The sequence below is a fragment of the Neovison vison genome, chromosome 13, assembly GCF_020171115.1.
Source record: "Neovison vison isolate M4711 chromosome 13, ASM_NN_V1, whole genome shotgun sequence".
NCBI lineage: Eukaryota > Metazoa > Chordata > Mammalia > Carnivora > Mustelidae > Neogale > Neogale vison.
The window spans coordinates 74,106,679-74,125,569 of NC_058103.1; the positions used below are offsets into that span (position 1 = coordinate 74,106,679).

Here is an 18,891-nt window from a genome sequence, read left to right on the forward strand (position 1 = left end):
TTTTCCAGAATTTTGTCTGTGATGTGCCTACATGGGTCTCCTTTTGTATTTTTCACACTTGGGATTCTCTGACCTTCTTTAATCTGTCCATTAACAGCTTTCTTCAAATGTGAAAGTTCTTGACATTAGGGAGGGTATGTGCTACAGTGAGGGTTTGTGAATTGAGTATGACTGATGAATCATAGACCTGTACCCCTGATGCAGTTAATACATTATATGTTAATTGAAAAAAATGTGAAAGTTCGCAGCCATTATCTCTTCAAATACATATTTTTTGCTCCATCCTTTCCCTTCCTTGTGGGAATTTTTGATTATACACATGTTAGGCCATTTGTTATGTCCCTCACATCTCAAAAGTTTCTTCTATTTATTTATTAATACCATTTTACCTCTTTTATTCTAGCTGAGATAATTCTATTGACCTGTCTTCAAGTTCACTGATCTGTTATTCTGTTATCGCCAAGTTTCTCTTTAGCTCATTTTAATCACTTCCTTTTTTTAATGCATATTTCTAACCTCTCCTAAATTTCTACATCATTGCATGTGTATTGTTTACATTTTCTATTAAATCCTTTGGCATTTTTACCATAATTATTTTATTTTATTTTATTTTACTTTACTACTTGTTTTTTGAGAGAGAGAGAGAGAGAACAAGCATGAACGGGAAGATGGGACAGAAGGAGAGAAAGAATTTTTTTTTTTATTAGATTTTATTTATTTATTTGAGAGAGTAACACACAAGAGAGCACAAGCAGTAGAGAGGTGGAAGCAGGCTGTCCAACCAACAGGGAGCCAGATACAAGGCTTGATCCCAGGACTTCAGGATCATGACCTGAGCCAAAATCAAGATTTGAACCATTTAGCCAACTGAGCCACCCAGGCACCCCTACTATAATTATTTTAAAGTACATGTCTGATCTTTCCAACTCCTGTGTCATATTTTTGGGTCGGACATTTGACCAACTGAGCCACCCAGGCACCCTAGTATTTTCTTTTAGAAAGCCAGGCTTAGAGGTTTAATATTCTTAGCCAGGTTCTCTTCATTCCAGAGGCATGCATATAGTATTTAGCTGTCTGCTGCTATGTTATTTTATTACAGAATTCAAGAATGTCAATTAAGGTCTCAGTTGGTTTGTTTGTTTAGTTTCTTTTGTAATTACTTGTGCTAATGAAACAAACCCAGCAGATTTATAAGGGTCACTTCCATAGCTTGTTGCTTCTATATTTCTGCAGATTGGGTTTGCTTTATGCAGGGTATGATTGTATTATAGTAAGAAGTCAAAACAGTGTTCCCGGCTTATGTAATTTTTAGGCATTGGGACTTTTTTTATTGTGAACACACAGCTGTGATATTTTCTTACATAGGCTCTGAGGGATAGCGTCTTTTAGATAATAAAAATTACTATGATCAAATCAGTGAATACAAGAATGATTCTTCTTCTTCAGATGATAAATATTCACTTTGAATAGATTTTTGTCACCAATTAAAATTAACTTTGTTTTAACTCTTACTAAAATTATGGTCTTGAGTAGAGTTATGTTGGCAAGGTTCTCTAGCTAAGCATATCACCTTGCTGCTCTTAATCTATTCTGCATGTTCAGGAATCCCTAAGCTCAAGCTTTCATTCTGGAAATTTGCAGATATCTATGATGTGCAAAACACCATGAAAAGCATATAAACCAAAACAAGATGTGATTCCTATCTCAAATTGCTTTCAGTTGGTGAGGATCAGATAAGTAGAGTAAATTCTATTTCCTGCCCGTACTCCCTTGTAGCCCAGGCCTAGGCAGGTGGAATGAGGGATCAGACAGGTAATAGATAGCTGATGCATTTATCACTGGGTGAATGAAACCTGTTTAAATATCTTATTTCTAGTGTTTAGCTTTACTTTTGCTTTTCTGTCTCCCTACCCCTTTCTTCAGCCTGTTTATCAAGAGGTTTAACCTTCGCTGCTCAGGTATCTAATACCCAGTGTGAAGGAGTCCAGAATGTTAAGGAAGTGTTTACCTTCAGGGTTCGTGTGTAAACATAGCCTAAATCCTTCTCCCTTCTCATTTCATCACATTAGTTCTCTGACTTGCTTCTGGAAAGATTTAGTATTGTCTATCCATGGCATAAATAAAATTAAGCTTTTTTTATTGATATATCTTAAAATTTTTGTAAAAGATTTTATTTATTTGACACACAGAGAGAGAAATTACAAGTAGGCAGAGAGGACAGCAGAGAGAGAGGGGGAAGCAGGCTCTCCACCGAGCAGAGAGCCCAACACAGGACTCCATCCCAGGACCCCGAGATCATGACCTGTACTGAAGGCAAAGGCTTAACCCACTGAGCCACCCAGGCGTCCCTGATATATCTTAACATTTTTAAAACTGAGTTTCAGAATTAAAAAGCTCTCCATTTTGCCTGAAAGTTGAATTATTTGAGAAATGATATCTGGAATGCAATCAATTTGAAATTTATTTTATTGTGATTAAATTGAGGTTCTTGAAGTTCATTGCTACTACTTCAACTGGCTTCCTTTGAACCTTTTTTTTTTTTTCCCCCAATTTACAGCCTAGGATACAGAGGTAAAATTAAGACTGCCTGGCCTTAGAAGGGCTCCTCCCTTCTCCCTACTCCCTAAAGCTAAATATTTTGAAGATGAAATGATGTGTTTCTTCAACTTTTGCTACAGAAGTCTCATAGAGCCAAAGTAGTATGTTTTTATCAGTCCTTGAGCTGAGTGGGGACAATGTGGGGGTAGAAGAACTGAGTGGGGACAATGTGGGGGTAGAATTGCTGAGCCCCTAAATGCCTTGTCCAGTGCTTGAAGGATACAAAAGTATAAGCACATTTCAAAAGATGTATAATCTTTCTGGGGTGATATTATATACATCCACAGCCAGGTAATTCAGTATAGAGAGCTTGGATGAGCCTGGGATGTACCCATGGCTGAGCACACTGGTTTAAGTCACCTCACCTCTCTGAACCTTAGGGCTTTTAAACTGGAAAATGAGATTAACTCTCTGTTCCATGGCTTACTCACATTATTAGGAGGGGTAAATGAGATAATGCTTATGAAAGTGCATTGTCAAGTTAGGTGGTAAAATTGAAATATTTTTAAAATATCAGTTAATTTATCAGAGGCAATAATTAGTGGCAGGGCTTTCACAGGAAAGAAGAGGTCACTGTGAGCTGGAATGACCAGGAAATTCTTCATGAGGCAGGAATGGTCTGAGATCTCTAGGATTGGGAGGAATCGAATGGCAAGCACTCAGTTAGAGGAGATCATGGGAGAAATAGGCTGTAGGCAGGGCTATTTAAAGAGTACAGTGAATGTTCCCCAACTTCATTCTTGAGTCAGACTTAATCTGCTGAAGCAGAAAGTTCCTGACAAAACTGTTAGAGGCCACTGAGAGTCACACGGAGAGCTTTAACCTTAATACTGCAAACAAAGGATGGTCACTGAAGGTCGTTAAACAGAGGATTACTGTGATCAATGCTGTGTTTTTTAAAAGAGTAAATTATCCTGTGAGATATGGAGTAGGATCCAGGGAGGAGACCTTGGTAAAAGGAAGGCAAGTTCAAAGGCTGTTACAGAAAACTGGATGTGAGCAGCTGAGTGTCTCAACTTGGGCAGCCCTCTGGAGAAGAAAACTCTAGAAGGAAGTTCAAGTCCACCTGGCATGTTGTATTCCTGGAACTGGGAGCAAAGAATCTTTGCAAATACATATCCAAAGTAGCTCAGTCTTACTGAACAAACCTTTATTAAGCATCTGTTAAATGAGGGCATAGTGTGAGGGACAATGGGGATATGAAAATAGATTGACTATGAATTGTGTTCTCAGAATCCAATTAATGGAGAAATAATGTATACCTTTAAAAACTTTATTGAAGTGTATTATATGTACATAAACAAAACTTAAGGGTAGGGCTTGGTGCATTCTCACAGAGTGAACTCACCCATAGTACTAACACCCAGTTTGAAGTCCTGGATGTTATCAACATCTTAGAAACCTCCTTTGTTCAATCTCTGAGTCACTATCTCCCCATAAAGATAACCACCACCTCTACTCTCCTGACTTATCATTTCTTAGATTAGTCTGACTGATTTTTCAGCTTCTTTAGTGTCTGACATTTTTCACTCTATTCATTCTATATTGAGCATATAGCAAGTTGATTCATTCTCTTGCTGTGTAGTCTGGTATCAGAATTTATTTACCCTTGAAATTGCTGATGGGCCCCTGGGTTGTTTTCTAGCTTAAGGGTCCTACAATTATTGATGCTGTATGTGTTCTTATTCTTGTACATTGATTCTGAATGAACAGGGGTCACATTTTTTTGTTGGGTATATACCTACAAGTGTAATTGCTGGGTCACAGGTTATGTATATGTTCTGCTTCAGTAGGTGTTGTCAAATGGTTCGCAGGGTTGTACCAGTTCACGTTGCCTCCAGTGGCATCTGAGAACTCCCATTGCTCCATGCTCTTGTAGACACTCCGTGTCTTCTTCACTTTACCCACTCTGTTTGTAGTGTCATTCTAGATACGAATTTTCAGGACCACAAGACAAGGTATCAAGTGGCAAGTACCAAGAAGGCTTAAGGAGTGACTGGGAAGTTTATTTATTTGATTTTTTAAAAAATTTTAATGAATATTTTATTTATTTATTTGACACAGAGTGAGAGAGAGAGAGGGAGAGAGAGCAAGCATAAGCAGGGCGGTGTGGGCAGCCAAGGGAGAGGGAGAAGCAGATTTCCCACTGAGGAGGGAGCCGGATAATGGAGCCCAGCATTGCGACCTGAACTGAAGACAGATGCTGAACCCATGGAGCCACCCAGGCATTCCATGATTGGAAAGTTTAGAGGAGGGATTACATCTGTTGTGTTTGGAAGGAGACCTAGGCCTTGTAAGGTAAGAAGGGTGACTATCTATTCTCCAAGACTACTCCACATTTTAAGAAATGATGAAATGGCAGTGATTCGGTGCCTAGGCCATATATTCCAGCAGCAAAACACATCTTTTGTCTCCTGCTGTGCTCCCCATCTTCCTTCCAGAAAGTATGATCCCCAGAGGTGTATATAGACAGGTCGTTGGCCACAAAGAGGCAGAGAGGGCATCTAGACAGATTTCTAGAAGGCTCAATCAATTAGCTATTAAGAGTATTGGTCACGTATCAGATTTGGGCCTAGACCAACTACTGCTCCCAGGTGGTTTTGTAACCTTAAGTCACTTAACATTTCTAAACCTCAATTTTGTCATCTGTTCAATGGCAACACTATTAGTAGAGACACAGGTCAGTGACCAAAGTACCATCCATATTCCTATTGATGAGCAGAGGAGTTGAGAGACTGTCTCGTGCTCTGAGAGTGGACGATACTTTCTCCTAGTTTCTTGAAGCAGGTTAGAAAGCTCACCCCACTTCCAAGGCAGCTTGCATTTTAACTGGATAGAGGATGAGAATATCCTCTTTGCCAACTATGACCTCATCTTGGGGAAAATTCATTCGTCAGTCATATTTCAGGTGTATCAAAAAATATTTACATACTCTTAAAATAAGAAGGGAAAAAAACCCCACCATAACCTATAAAGATTTAGTGTCTTGCAACTTACCTATGAGTTGAATATTTTCTCAGGGGAAAGTGCCATTTCCTTGTTAGCTTTTGTCTTGACATGTAGAATTTTGATGATGTTTATTCTGGTAGTGCTCAAGGTTGAAACCAATACAATTTGAAGGCTGGTGTGATTATTGCTCACATCTTAGAACATTTCTTCTTTAGACTGTCAGCAAATATGTGGAAATATACCTTAAATTATTTAGTTAAGGGAAATAAAGTGGCCCTGCCTACCTCTCAGTAGACACAGGAGCTACTGTCTAGAAAATGCTACTCAGTGCCTAAGCTCGGGAATTTCTGTAATAACTCAATACACATATTTCTGAAATAGCCCTGCTCTTCCAAACTACAGACATAAATTATGGTGGAAAACAGAAGAGGGAAAATCCTAATAACATACAACTTTGTAGCCACAGCATTTTCAAAAACAACAGAAATTTTAGCAAAAATAGCAGTGGAATTCAATATCTGTTGGCATTTGGCCCTTGCATTATAGTCAGTAAACTCTTCACAGCCTTAAATATTGGTACTTTTGTGTTTTGCCTCTCTAGATTTAGGTCCATGAGAATATGTATCTCTTTGAGAGTCAGTTCTTCAACATTTTTAATATTATTACTCTTCATAAATCAGAATTGTTATCACAAGAGGTGACGATAGCTCCCTGGCCTTTTATTCTCACTCTCAGCTTCATATGGTAACTTTACCTTAAAAACCCTAGAAATTCTTAAAACCATTAAAACAAACTCAGCTGACACTAAAGTAGAGTTCAGGTTTTCTTGTAGTGAGAAACTTGCCCCTCATAGTTCTTTGATGTGAAATAATTATCAGTGTGTTTGGAAAAATCCATGAGAATCAAAACTTTCACATCATATTGACATTATACCTGCATTTACTAATTATTTGAAAAAGAATTTTTAAATGAGATATTACACTGTAGCAAAAGCAAAAATATTGTGTCCTGCAGTCAATGACTAGATGTGTTTGCCACATCCAGTATTTTTGTTTGTATTTGGAAAATATAGCCCCCATTTCCATGCTAAATACCTGTATGTCTCCTGATAACAGCCCCTGGGGCTCAGCGATGACTCCTCAAATAGCCAGGCTATTCAGTCAGACAGTGTATGAGCAGCCTTGTGGTTCAAGAACGTAAAGGATGGTGACTGTGTTGTCTTTAGTAAGAATGAATCTAGACTCCTGTGATTGCCAGTTGAGTAAACTACAGCTTTTACTATTGCATTGGGTTCTTCTCCACCAAAGGAAAACATCGACAATTATGAAATCTAAGATTACAATAGTATTCTGGGAGAAAAAAAAAAGGACAGATTTCTAGAAGCCTCAATATTAAGAATATTGGTCACGTATCAGATTTGGGCCTAGACCAACTACTGCTCCCAGGTGGTTTTGTAACCTTAAGTCACTTAACATTTCTAAACCTCAATTTTGTCATCTGTAAAATGAGAATTTGGTAGTATCTAGAGAGAGGTGGAGAGGAATTTAAAGTGCCTGGCCCAATGCCCATAAAACTGTAAGCACCATAAATATTTGGGAACAAATAGAAGTCAGTGCATGAATAAAATGATTTGTGAAAAAAGCTATTATTTTAAGACTTATGCGGTATTTTAATGCACTGTGTTATAAAATTCTAAGACAGGAAACTCTGTTACCTAAACTGTATTCCCAATACTTATTAAAATAACTGGCACATATGAGTAGATGTTTAGAAATTTTTTTGAATGACTGTAGTTATGCCTTAGAATAGTAATATCTTACTTTGGTATAAATCGTTATTTGTAAGGAGCACTTTCTCATATATTTGTTCATTTTATATCCACAAAGAAATGTTAGTACCAAAAAAAGCAAAATCAAAAAACCAAAAATATTCAGAAACCTCTAACCAATATATTAGAGTTTAAAAGAGCAGAACGCCATACATGAATGTTCATAGCAGCATTATTCACAATAGCCAAAAAGTGAAAACAACCCAAATGCCCATCAAAGGATGAATGGAGAAAGAAAATATGAGGTGTCCATACAATGGATTACTGTGCAGCCATAAAAGTAATAAAGTACTGACCCATAGATACACCTTGAGAAGATGATGCTATGTGAAGAAGCTGGACACAAAAGGCCATGTACTATAGGAGTCTATTTACAAGCATATCTATAACCTACGTTTTCACCTAGATCACCTCTTTCCATTCCTAGCTCAGAGTAACGCCAGGATTCCTGAGCGAGGAGACATCTGAGCTGGAATTCGTTCCTTCCCCTCTATCCGTGTCCAGCCCAGCACACTGACTCCAGAGAAATCGCCTTTCTGCCCTCCAGCCTGCGCACATCCAGGCCCCTGCTGTGCCCCTCTGGGTTTGCGCTCAGCTCCCCCTACTGCTGCTCTCACTGTGCTTTCCACGGCGCAGTAGTACACGGCTGAGTCTGACATTTGCACGGAGCGTTTCTCCAGGTGGAAGGACTTGTCACTCTTAAGACTGGCCTGAAAACCGTGATTCTCTACCCTCTGGTTTTCTGATGAGCTCTTCAGGAGGAGCCTGGGCTCTTTGTTTTGGTACTGGACATACCAGAAAGCAAACACCGAGTAGCTGCTCTGGTAGGTGCAGTTCAAGGTCAACAGTGTCCCCTCAGGGAGGGTAACAGAACTTTCTGTCTGGGTCACTGTGTCTCCACTGGTCCCTCCTAGGGGAAAAAGAAGTAAAGACTTTGTTATATTGATAATATAAAAAGGATAGTTTCCATTTTAGGAAGGGTAAAAAAAAAAAAAAAGTCATCCTAAAACCAAAGAATAGAACATCTTGGGAATTTTGAATAAATGTTACTTACTCAGTATCAGCAGGATTACAAGTCCTGAGTAGGAAGTAGACAGCATGGCTTGTGGAGAAGCAGCAGAAGGTTTTATCTGGGGATACATCCAAAGCTGAGAGGGCTGTTCCTCTAGTTTCTTGATCCTTTAGTGGACTCTTTTAGAAAATCTGGGTTCATGTGTTTAGCAAGACAAACTGCTCTGCAAGTTCATCTCACAGGCTCTAAAAAAGAAGACGTGTACAGAAATGGAAGATGAATTTGTGTCAAACCACAGACTGAAGAGAGCAGCGCCCTCTGTGGTTCCCCCGTGATCCTGCCTGCCACTTTCCAACTGAACTGGTATTTACCCTGGCCCAGAGCTGAAGTGGTAGACATAGAAAGGAAATAGGAGTTTAGGGGGAGGGGGAGGGCTCCTGGAAGGACTTTTTGCAGACTGCAAGGTGGTGCCTGAGACTAAGACAATGGGTAAACCTCTATCACCCTCTCTAAGATGCAGGGCACCATGGCTCCCTAAATCTCCTTAATCCTAGCATCTAGTGTCTCTTCACGCTGAGTATTAAGCTAGTTTGAGGTTATCTTAGTATACTTAGGATATACTGAGAGTGTAAAAAAAGCATGATCTGAGACTTTCTTTGACACATGCATCCACTGTTCCCCCTCCAGCCAAGGGAAGAGCCTTTCTGCTGACAATGTGCTCCCTTTCTCCCCTGATTTTGCTTAAGTAACTTCTAGTCATTCTTTAAGAACCAATTTACACAGCATTTCCTTGCGAAAGGACACCCCCAGGTCTTCAAGGGAGTCCCTCTCTGTTCCCACTTTACATATCTATCTACACTGTCATTACTACCTCATAGTAGAATCATTTGTGTTCTGTTTTTCAAACTAGACTTGGTGCTCCTGAGATCAGGAACTTAATCTCATTAGTCTCAGTGGCCAGTTTCTCAAAATATATAAGCCATTAGGAGATGCTCAAAAACTACCTTAAGAATGAGTGATTAATGAATGAGTGGATATGTCTGGTAGGTACAATTATCTTCTTATGAAGCGTAAGCTGGTATTACCTGTTCCCAGCTTCTTCCAGAGTCAGATCCCAGACCTCAATAACAGGTGCATTCAGTATTTCTCAAAATTGAGTAAGTTACAGATCTTCATATAAGGAACCACTCTCATACTATTTTTTTAAAAATATTATGATGCCATAATATACACCAAAATGAAGTTCAGTATAAATGTTTTAGGCTCATAGTTCTTACACAATTACCACATCAAACAAAAAATGCAAACAAAATATAAAATCAATCAAATTCAAGTTCAAATAACATGAAGGATGATCATCTGTTGAAACTAAAGGATTCGTGTAGACTCATTAGAGGAATACTAAAGATATGTGTAGTTCAGTAATTGACTGGATTGAAATGATTTGGAGCTTCATGTATTATTGTCTGGATTATTATAATCAGTTGTTCCGAATACATTTACTTTTCCTATTCAAAAACAGTCATTTAACTTAGCACTTTACAAAAGTAAAATAAATAATGTAATAAAACTCCCAAAATTCACTACTGAAAAGAAAAACATATTATGCATTTACTGCTACTCTTAAATCTATTGAATTGTATATATTCAAACACTGAGTGTGAGTGACTCACCCTTTTCCAATGGAAACACTGTGGTAACCATGGTAACATAGGTTCTTGGGAGTCTGGCCCGTGTTTAGTACCACATGCCATATCATAACCAAGATTTCTCAAGCCATTTTCTCCATTTAAACAACTGTGATGTCTTTATTTGTAAAATGTCATTAATTCTTTTGTCTTTAATTTAGGAAAAGTGACATAAAGAACAAAAGTATCAAAACCAAGGAGAGTATTCTAAGTTGGTCATACAGACTGTTAGAAATATGCTATTATTGTTTTATTTTATTGTCATCAAACAGAAAACTCCACAAATCTAAAAATTCTCAAGTAATTCCTATTTTCAGGGGTTGCCAGAATTTTTTTCTGTAAAATAGTAAATATGTTAGGTTTTGAAGTCATATCTCTGAGCAGACACCCAACTCTGCTGTCACAGTATAAGCAGCCAGAGTCAGTGCACAAATAAGTGGGCATGGCTCTTTTCCCAATAAAACTTAATTTACAAAGACAGGTGGCAGCCAGGTTGACCTGTGGGCTATAGTTTGCCAACCCCTACTTAGCCCTGGGAATTTACCCAAAAACCTCCAAAGTCCCACAGGTTACAGTCTGAGAGACTCAGCCATGTGTTCATTTTTTGTCCTTTCATTGCAATATTATCAATATTATCTTTGAGGATGCTTAAAATAAAGGAAGGATATTAAATAAGCAAATAATAGAAAGGAGAAGAAGGAGACTTGATGATCTTAATGCCCAAGATATTTTGGTGCTGAGGATTAAGGAGTAAAAACTCAGATATAGTCCCTGCTATTAGGGAGCTCACGGAGTAGTAGTGGAAATAGCTTTTAATAAAATAATCAAAGAAATAAAAGAAAAACTACAAGTTTGAAAAGGCAGGGGTCTATGATTCTCAGAGTACACATCAAGGTTTCTTCAGTTACTCTTCACCAGATGTACAAGAAAGAGCAGACATTTGGTAATTTTTACTCTTTTGAAGGGAGGGAAAAGAAATTTCAGAGAGGGAAAAAGAATGAGAAAATCACCGAAAGTTGCTCTGAAAGGGTCATATAGGAGAAACAAAATGCTTTTAAGGAACTTAAATAACACCAGTATTTGTAAAGACAGAGACAGGCAGACAGGGAGTGGGAAGAAGAGAGAGAGAGATGAGATATTGTGGAATGAGCTTGTCAAAGTAGCAAGATCCTAGATCATGCAAGGTTTTGTAGGTCATTAAGTTTTTCTTTATTCTAAGAGCAGGTGTAGATCCAGGTGACTGACCTTGTCAAATTTGCACTCTGACCAGACTCCAAAGGATTACACTGAGGAGTCATGAGGTCAAATGTTAAATGTGCTAAGAGTGGGGAAACGAAGGATTAAGGTGGATTTGTAATTAGGATTGTGGAGTTGAGTCTGAGAGGTTGTGGGGGTTGTGATGTCTTCTGGAAGACTTTTGGAGAAATTTAACAGAACTGGGAGATAGATTGGTTTTGGTGTTTCAAAAATAAATAATTAAGAATAGGTAAAAAGCATATGAGCCTTGATACACCCTGGTGTGAGGCTGTGGCAGAAGCTGCTCATTCCCTCGGTCATGCCCATTGTCTCCTTTTTGTTACTAATAGAATCCTGATTTTAACGTGGGTGGCAACATGTTAAAACAAAAGATAGTCCTGATATCTCAGCCTCACTTGCAGATGGGAGAGAGGTAGAGACATTAAATAACACTCAGGAAAATGAAATGGAAATAGAAGCCATTGGGTATAGTTTCTGGAAAAGATTAACTTAGCCATCATGTGCCCATTTGCCCTCTGATTTTCTCTTTCTTTCTGCCTGGAGGGTGTATAAAATGGACAGATCTCTAGCTGTTTCTTTAAAGTATAAAACCAACAGTGACACCTTCAGGATGAGAGCAGTGAACTAGAAAGACACTTGATCTTTCCTAACATGATGAAGCCAGCATACCACCCCTGCATATGATAGAGCTTCTTTGTGTGAGAGGAAAATAAATTCCAGCCTGTTAAAAATATTATCACTTTAGTTTTCTGTGACATGAGCCCGAACGAATCTCTAAACTGATACAGAAAATGTTCATTAAGAACACAAACTCATTGTTTCCATCAGCGACTGAGGGAGTAAGCTGGGATAGAGCCTAATACTTCAGATCTTCAAAGGTGCTCTAGATGATTCTGATATAGGTGATGCTGATGGTTGAAGTCTGGCATTTGGGAACCACTGCCCTGTAGAACATTCCTCTATCCTCCCCCACCTTTTTCACCAAACATGTACATAAATAGAAATGCCCAATTTTCTCCACAAACACATTTCCAGTAGTATCAAAATTTAATTAAGAAAGTTACATCAAACCATATGATCCAGTAATTCCATTACAGGATACTTACCCAAAGAAAAGGAAAACACTAATATGAAAAGATATGTGCATCTCTATGTTTATAGTAGCATTATATACAATGGCAAAGATGTAGAAGCCATCCAAGTATGCATTGATGATGAATGGGTAAAGAAGATGTGAGATCTATAGACATAGCTAGAGATGACCATAACGGAATATTACTCAGCCATGAAAAAGAATAAAATCTGGCTACTTGCTACAACATGGATGGACCTAGATGGTATAATGCTAAGCAAAATAATCAGTCAAAGAAAGACAAATACAATATGATTTCATTCATATTTGGAATTCACAAAACAAAACAAGTGAACACAGAAATAGATAAATAAATAAATAAATAAATAAATAACCAAACTTAACTATAGAGAACAAACTGGTAGTCACCAGAGGGGAGGTGGATGGGGGGATGGGTGAAATAGGCAAAGGGATTAAGAGTACCCTTATGATGAGGAGCACTGAGTAATATATAGAGTTGTAGAATCACTATACTGTATACCTGAAACTAATATAACACTGTATGTTAATGATAATTGAATTATACTTGACAACTATATCCAACATTTATTTACTATTAGGAAGAGACATAAATGAAAACTGCTATGTGTTTGATAATAGAAGTACCCACTTTTTAAAAATAAAATTTCAGGGCAGTGGCAGTGGGGAACATACATCTCTCACCCAAGTGGGGAGAACCACTTGCTCTGCCTTTATCTTGTAAGTTCTCCTTTGATTTGTGGGGAGATTGAGGCTTGGAAATCACAGGACTAGTAAATGCAGAATAATTTTTGGAGTTTTGTTTCTATGGGTACACAATGTTTCCATTTCTCAGCTTTAAATTGGGAAATTTGGCTGAAAGAGTTCCAAGATCCTTTCTACTTCTTTTTTCTATACAGGAATTGGAGGGAGGTGATAGTAATCTCACACATACATCTCAAGGGGCCATCTGGGTCACCAGAGGATTGAACATATGAGACCTTCTAATACAGAGAATTCCTTCCTCATCCTCTATAAGTGTCCAGAGTTTAGCTTCTTCCCTGATAAAATTAGAGCTTGGAGGGCCTTTCGGGCTTGTCATTCCAAGCCCTTCATTTCCATTGAGGAAAGGGAAGGCTGCTGTGCTGATGCTCTGCCCAAAGCCATAGAACTGGGATTAGCAGATTTGAACCTGGCATTGTAGTTTCTCACTCTAAACTTCATGCCCTTCGCCTTGGTACAAGGTGCTTCCAAAGAAATCATGAATATGAGAGGGTCCGTCTTTCATCTTGCCCGCTCTTTATAGACTCTCTTTCCTGTGAAGACTTAACCACGAATGCTTCCTACTGTGGGGCTTCAAAGGGGCAGCTTGGGCAGAGTTTGTGCAGAGGCTGCAAGTGCCTGGTGAACACTGTGTCCTGTGGCACAGATGTAAGTAGCAGAGTCTGCAGTCTGGGAAGCAATGATGGACAAAGAACTGCTTTTGATGGAGGTGTCCAGGATGACCCGTAGCCTTCCGCTGTGTTTCTCTCTTTCATTTGAACGTATTAAAATCAGCTGGACAAAGCCTTGACCCGAGTCTTGTCTATACCACTGTAAGTTGCTTATCGAAGTTTTATAACTGCAGTTCATGGTGGCATTTTCACCCTCCTGGAAGCTCAGGACCTGATGATGCTGTTCCTGTTGGCTGTTCACCCCTAGGCAAAAACAGAAGGCCAGACAGACACCAAGAGTCAGTCATTGAACTTTTACTCTTTAGTATTTACATTTCTTTCCATAATTTTCGGGTACATTTTCAACTTAACAAGAAGAGTTTGCCCAAACTCAGTCTTGTGGTCTCTGAGCATAGGTCACCCTGTTCCTATAAATTTGGTCCCCCTCCCCCCCGTTTCCATTACCAAGAGCCCCAACTTACTGGGCAGTTGAAGCCAAAGTATCAACAAAGACACTTCCAGGAGTTTCTCCATTCTTCTCCTTATTGGGATCACAGCGGACTCGGCTCTATGGACTGAAATGAGGCCAGGGTACTCAATCGAAAACATTGTTTCTATGGCGTATATTTATCTGTTCTGTCTGGATGCTGGAGTCTTACCTGGCCAATCAGAAGCCAACCAATCGTTTTCAATACACACAAACTGATTTCAAACCTATTGAGTCTGGGGAGAGACACTGCCATCTTGTGGTAGCAGCATCATATTGCTGATAGAATGTACTTTCTCTCTCTCTCTCTCTCTTTTTTTAAAAGATTGTATTTATTTCTTTAACAGACAGAGATCACAAGCAGGCAGAGAGACAGAGAGGAGGAAGCAGGCTCGCCGCCGAGCAGAGAGCCGATGCAAGGCTCGATCCCAGGACCCTGAGACCATTATCCAAGCCAAAGGCTGAGGCTTTAACCCACCGAGCCACCCAGGCTCCCTGATAGAATGTACTCTTAAAAGGAAAAAAGGGCGAATCAGAAACCATTATAAAGCAGTGATGCCACTTCCTGCCGTGACGTCACTGTCCTCCCTCTATGCCTGTGGTCCAATCCTAATTTCTTCTCGTAAAGACAGCAGTCATACTGGAGGAGGGCCTACTCTAATGATTCCATTTTAACTTAATTACCTCTTTAATAACCCTACTCCCAATACAGTCACATTCTGAGGTACTGGGGGGCTAGGAACGTACAAATTTGGGTGGGGAGACAATGCATCTCCTAATAATGAGTATCTGATATTTCTGTTTCTATGGAAGCAATCGGTAGGGTACAGGAAGAGAACCAGCTTTGCAATCAGGCCAGGAAGGTCAAGTTTAGATCTACCCATTCAGTACTTGTTTATATCATTTGTGCCTGTTTTCTCTTGACTATAAAATGTGGATGATGCGTAATAATAATATTGCTTTTTTAGAGTTCTGGAAATGATTGATGAGATAATAAAATACTATTTAGAGCAGAGCCTGACATTTAATAATGACTCAAAAATTATTGTTGTTACAAGAAAATGGTTCCTGATGCTGAGCAGTAAAAAAGAATGGCAAACACCCCCTAGAGTATTTTCTAAATGGTTTCAAAAACTGACTTTAAGATGTTCTGTGTGTAAACTAGAGAGATGAGGAAGAGGGGAAGGAAGAAACATAAGGAAGACAGGAAAGAAAGGAAGAAGGGGAGAGGTTGTTGGCTGGAGATTGGAGAGTGCTAGGAGGTACTTCTAGAAGAAGGTTTGTGTTGGGTGACTACCACAGCAAACCTGGGTGTTTGTCACTCTGAGACAAAGAAAGAGTAAAGCTTTCTGAGCAAGAACTGATGTAATTTAAGGAGTTTACATTTTAATCTGTCTGGTCTCTGCTACATACTTTTGAAAAAATTTGTGATGAAATTTTTTACTAGTGGTTAAAAGATGAGCCCTGGCTCTAAGAAATTAAGTGACTCTTCTACCGCTTCCCAAGAATCTAGCTCCATTATTATTTGTATCTACTTGGCTGTATACAGGAAAAGTATATTGAGAAGCAGGAAGAGGAAACAGAGGGGCAGCCGGGTGGCTTAGTCAGTTAAACATCTGCCTTTGGCTCAGCTCATGATCCAGGGTCCTGGGATGGAACCCCACATTGGGGTCTCCACTCAAGGGGGAGTCTGCTTCTCTCTCTCCCTTTTTCCCTTCCCCCACTCATGATCTCTCTTTCAAATAAATAAAATCTTAAAAAAAAAAAAAGGGAAATGGAAACATTACTGACCTCTGGAAAGAACTGGGAGGTGAGCTAGCTGGGGTGAAAGGGAAACTTTTCATTGTAAATGTTAATGGAACACCAGAGCAATACATGAAAAAGCAGGATCATTTAGGGCTCAGATCCTTTGAGAATGAAGTTTGGGGTCACTTTTCAAGGCAAACAACCCAAATCCAGCAGGGTTCTGGCTTCGGGCAGGGAAACGGAGCTGTGTCACCTGCAGCCCCCTGACAAAATCTGGACTCCAAGAACGTGGTAACTTTCTCTGTCTTCCCTTTGTTCTTTATACGTGTGTGTTCTTCTGTATATGCTGTCATTTTCTTCTTTCTCCCTCCTTCTCACCACTATGTATAAATTGTCAGAGATTAACTTTGTGATTTAGTCTGTGCATAACAGCATATTCAATGGAATTTCCTCTGAATTTTTAGAAGTGATTAATACAGCAAGAGAGGGCTAATGACTGTTGGGACTACAGGTCTCATTTTGGGGAAAGATTAAGAACTTCTCTTGTTCAAAGGACAGTTTTAGCTTGCTAGATTGTAACATAGTCATTTCATTGTTGTTTAGAAGTTCAAATGTGCATGCAGAGGTACCTATGAAAGATAAGTAACCATAAGAATAAAGTGTGCCAGTCATTGATTTATTGCCTTTCTTTCTTATTGCCAAATAAGTGCCCCCTTTGCGATATTGGACCCGCTCCATGGAACATTCTCTGTCACCAGCTGACATGATATCAAGCTATGCCAATAAGAGGAACGTGGAAGGGCAGGAGGGATAAGCTTCTTTTCCTGGTGCTGGCATGTCTTTGCATTTCTTGTTCCTGAAGTTCTTGTCCAGCCAGCCTGAGGGACATGCAGTGGGATTCACTCGCAATAAGGTTCAGTGACAGCCACACATCAGCTTCCTGGCAAGACTGCCGAGTCCCCAGAGCAAGTTTTGCTCCTTTTCTAGCTTCCTATAACTTTGTTGGAACCCTGGTAGGTGTTTTTCTGCTTTCCAGCCTTTTTCTCTGGCACCTTAGCACACTTCTCCACCATTCTGCAAGCTGCAGCCACATACTCCCCAGCGAGATCAGAATCCTTGGAGAGTACGGTATTATAATATGTCACTTACTTGGGAACCCTGGCTTAATCCTAAAGTAAGAGCTTCTCCCTGCATATGCTATTTCTATGTTCTTTAGAGTTCTTTTTAATTACTTGTATTAATAATTACTGATTAGATTCGGATTATTGTGGGTTTCTTTTTTCTTCTGGTTGAGTTAGTCGGAGTCCGTGAAGTGCATGACAGGAAAGGCATTCACATGCCATGAAACAGTATAGTACCTTCAAGGAACTGTGCTTAGGTATAAGGTGATGAACATATGTGGGGTGGGATTGGGTGGCAGAGGAGTTGGAGAGGTGAGACCCAACCCACTGGAGAGTTGTCTTGGGCCAAGAAAAAAAAATTTTTTTTTTTTTTTGCTGTGCTATATAGTTTATTTCAGAAGTACTTTTTCCAGGTACTACTAGACAGAAGAAACACACTTCTATCTTTAAAACTAATTAAACAGAGTTGGTAATGAGAATTTCCTTGGACAAATTTTTGAGATTAATCTATAGCTAACTGACAACCAATGATATTATATCTAAGAGGTAAACTCAACGTGAGTCTCCAGAGAAAGAATACCCCACCATGGCCGTATAGAGAACTTATGAAGAGGGGTACCAGGGTGGCTCAGTCGGTTAAGTGTCAGACTCTTGATTTTGGCTCAGGTTACTTTCTGTAACTCCTAAAGGGTTTGTGCTCTGCTTCCCTTATGAAACCAGTTACTGTGTCACTCAGAGCACAGTAATACATGGCTGAGTCTTCCTGTTGAGCTGATTGTTTCTTCAGATGGAAAGATGTCTCATCTCGGTTAAGGTTGGCCACGAAGCCTTTGGTACTCTCTCCTGAGATGTGTTTCAGGAGTAACTGGAGGGCTTGTTTAGGATACTGGACATACCAGAAGAGTATGGGACTCCCAGAATACGAGTAGTTGCACTTGATCTGCACGAAGTCCCCTTCAAAGACGGAGATGTGGTCCTCAGGCTGGGTCACTGTCTGAGCTCCTGTTCCTCCTGTGACACCAAATTAACATCAGAGAAGTCTTGCAGACTGAGGAGAATATTCCTTTCAACTAATCTAAATCAGGAAGACACCAGAAAGAGAATAAAAAGGCATTATACTCACCGAGTGTGAATATTGTCACCAAGACTGAGAGGAGGGTGGCCTTCATGTCAGAGCTGCAGAGAAACGGGCTCTTTTCTGCAAACAGTTCAGCCACATGGACACTGACAGAGTGGTAAGTGAGTTTACCGGTATGTAAAGTGAAAGCTCTTCTTCAAAGACCTGGTTGGTTTCTGGCTTTTGTGAAGTTCAATTTGTGCAACATCTTCCTCTAGAGGCAAAACTGGATACTGCAGATGATCTTGGTCTTTCAGGAAGCCTTGACATTCTCAGAATGAAGAGGCATTTTCCTCTACAGTTAATAAAACAAAGTGGAATGCCTTACTAATTGAAAAAGTGTACTACTATAAAGGTTCAGATAGATCAATGGGATGGAATTGAAAGTTCAAACATACAAATTACTGATGGAAACTTAGTTGTAACAAAAATGGGGAAAGGTAAGATAAAAAAAATGAAATGTGCCTTGATAAATGGAGAGTCATTTAGAAATTAACAAATCAATGTGGACAGCTACCTTAATATCTGTTACAAAATAAATTCCAAGTGAGATAATACTTAACAT

At 39.4% G+C, this 18,891-nt stretch overlaps 3 gene segments (V, D, J or C); all 3 read right to left on the reverse strand.

Moving 5' to 3' along the window:
- Positions 1-7,803: 7,803 nt before the first annotated feature.
- On the reverse strand, positions 7,804-8,475 carry LOC122894527. The segment is given in 2 exon segments: positions 7,804-8,285; positions 8,430-8,475. Coding segments are annotated over 2 exon segments (528 nt in total).
- Positions 8,476-13,778: 5,303 nt separating this feature from the next.
- Positions 13,779-14,389, reverse strand: LOC122894528. The segment is given in 2 exon segments: positions 13,779-14,119; positions 14,338-14,389. Coding segments are annotated over 2 exon segments (393 nt in total).
- Positions 14,390-17,823: 3,434 nt separating this feature from the next.
- Positions 17,824-18,426, reverse strand: LOC122893314. The segment is given in 2 exon segments: positions 17,824-18,220; positions 18,333-18,426. Coding segments are annotated over 2 exon segments (390 nt in total).
- Between the last annotated feature and the right edge of the window lie 465 nt (positions 18,427-18,891).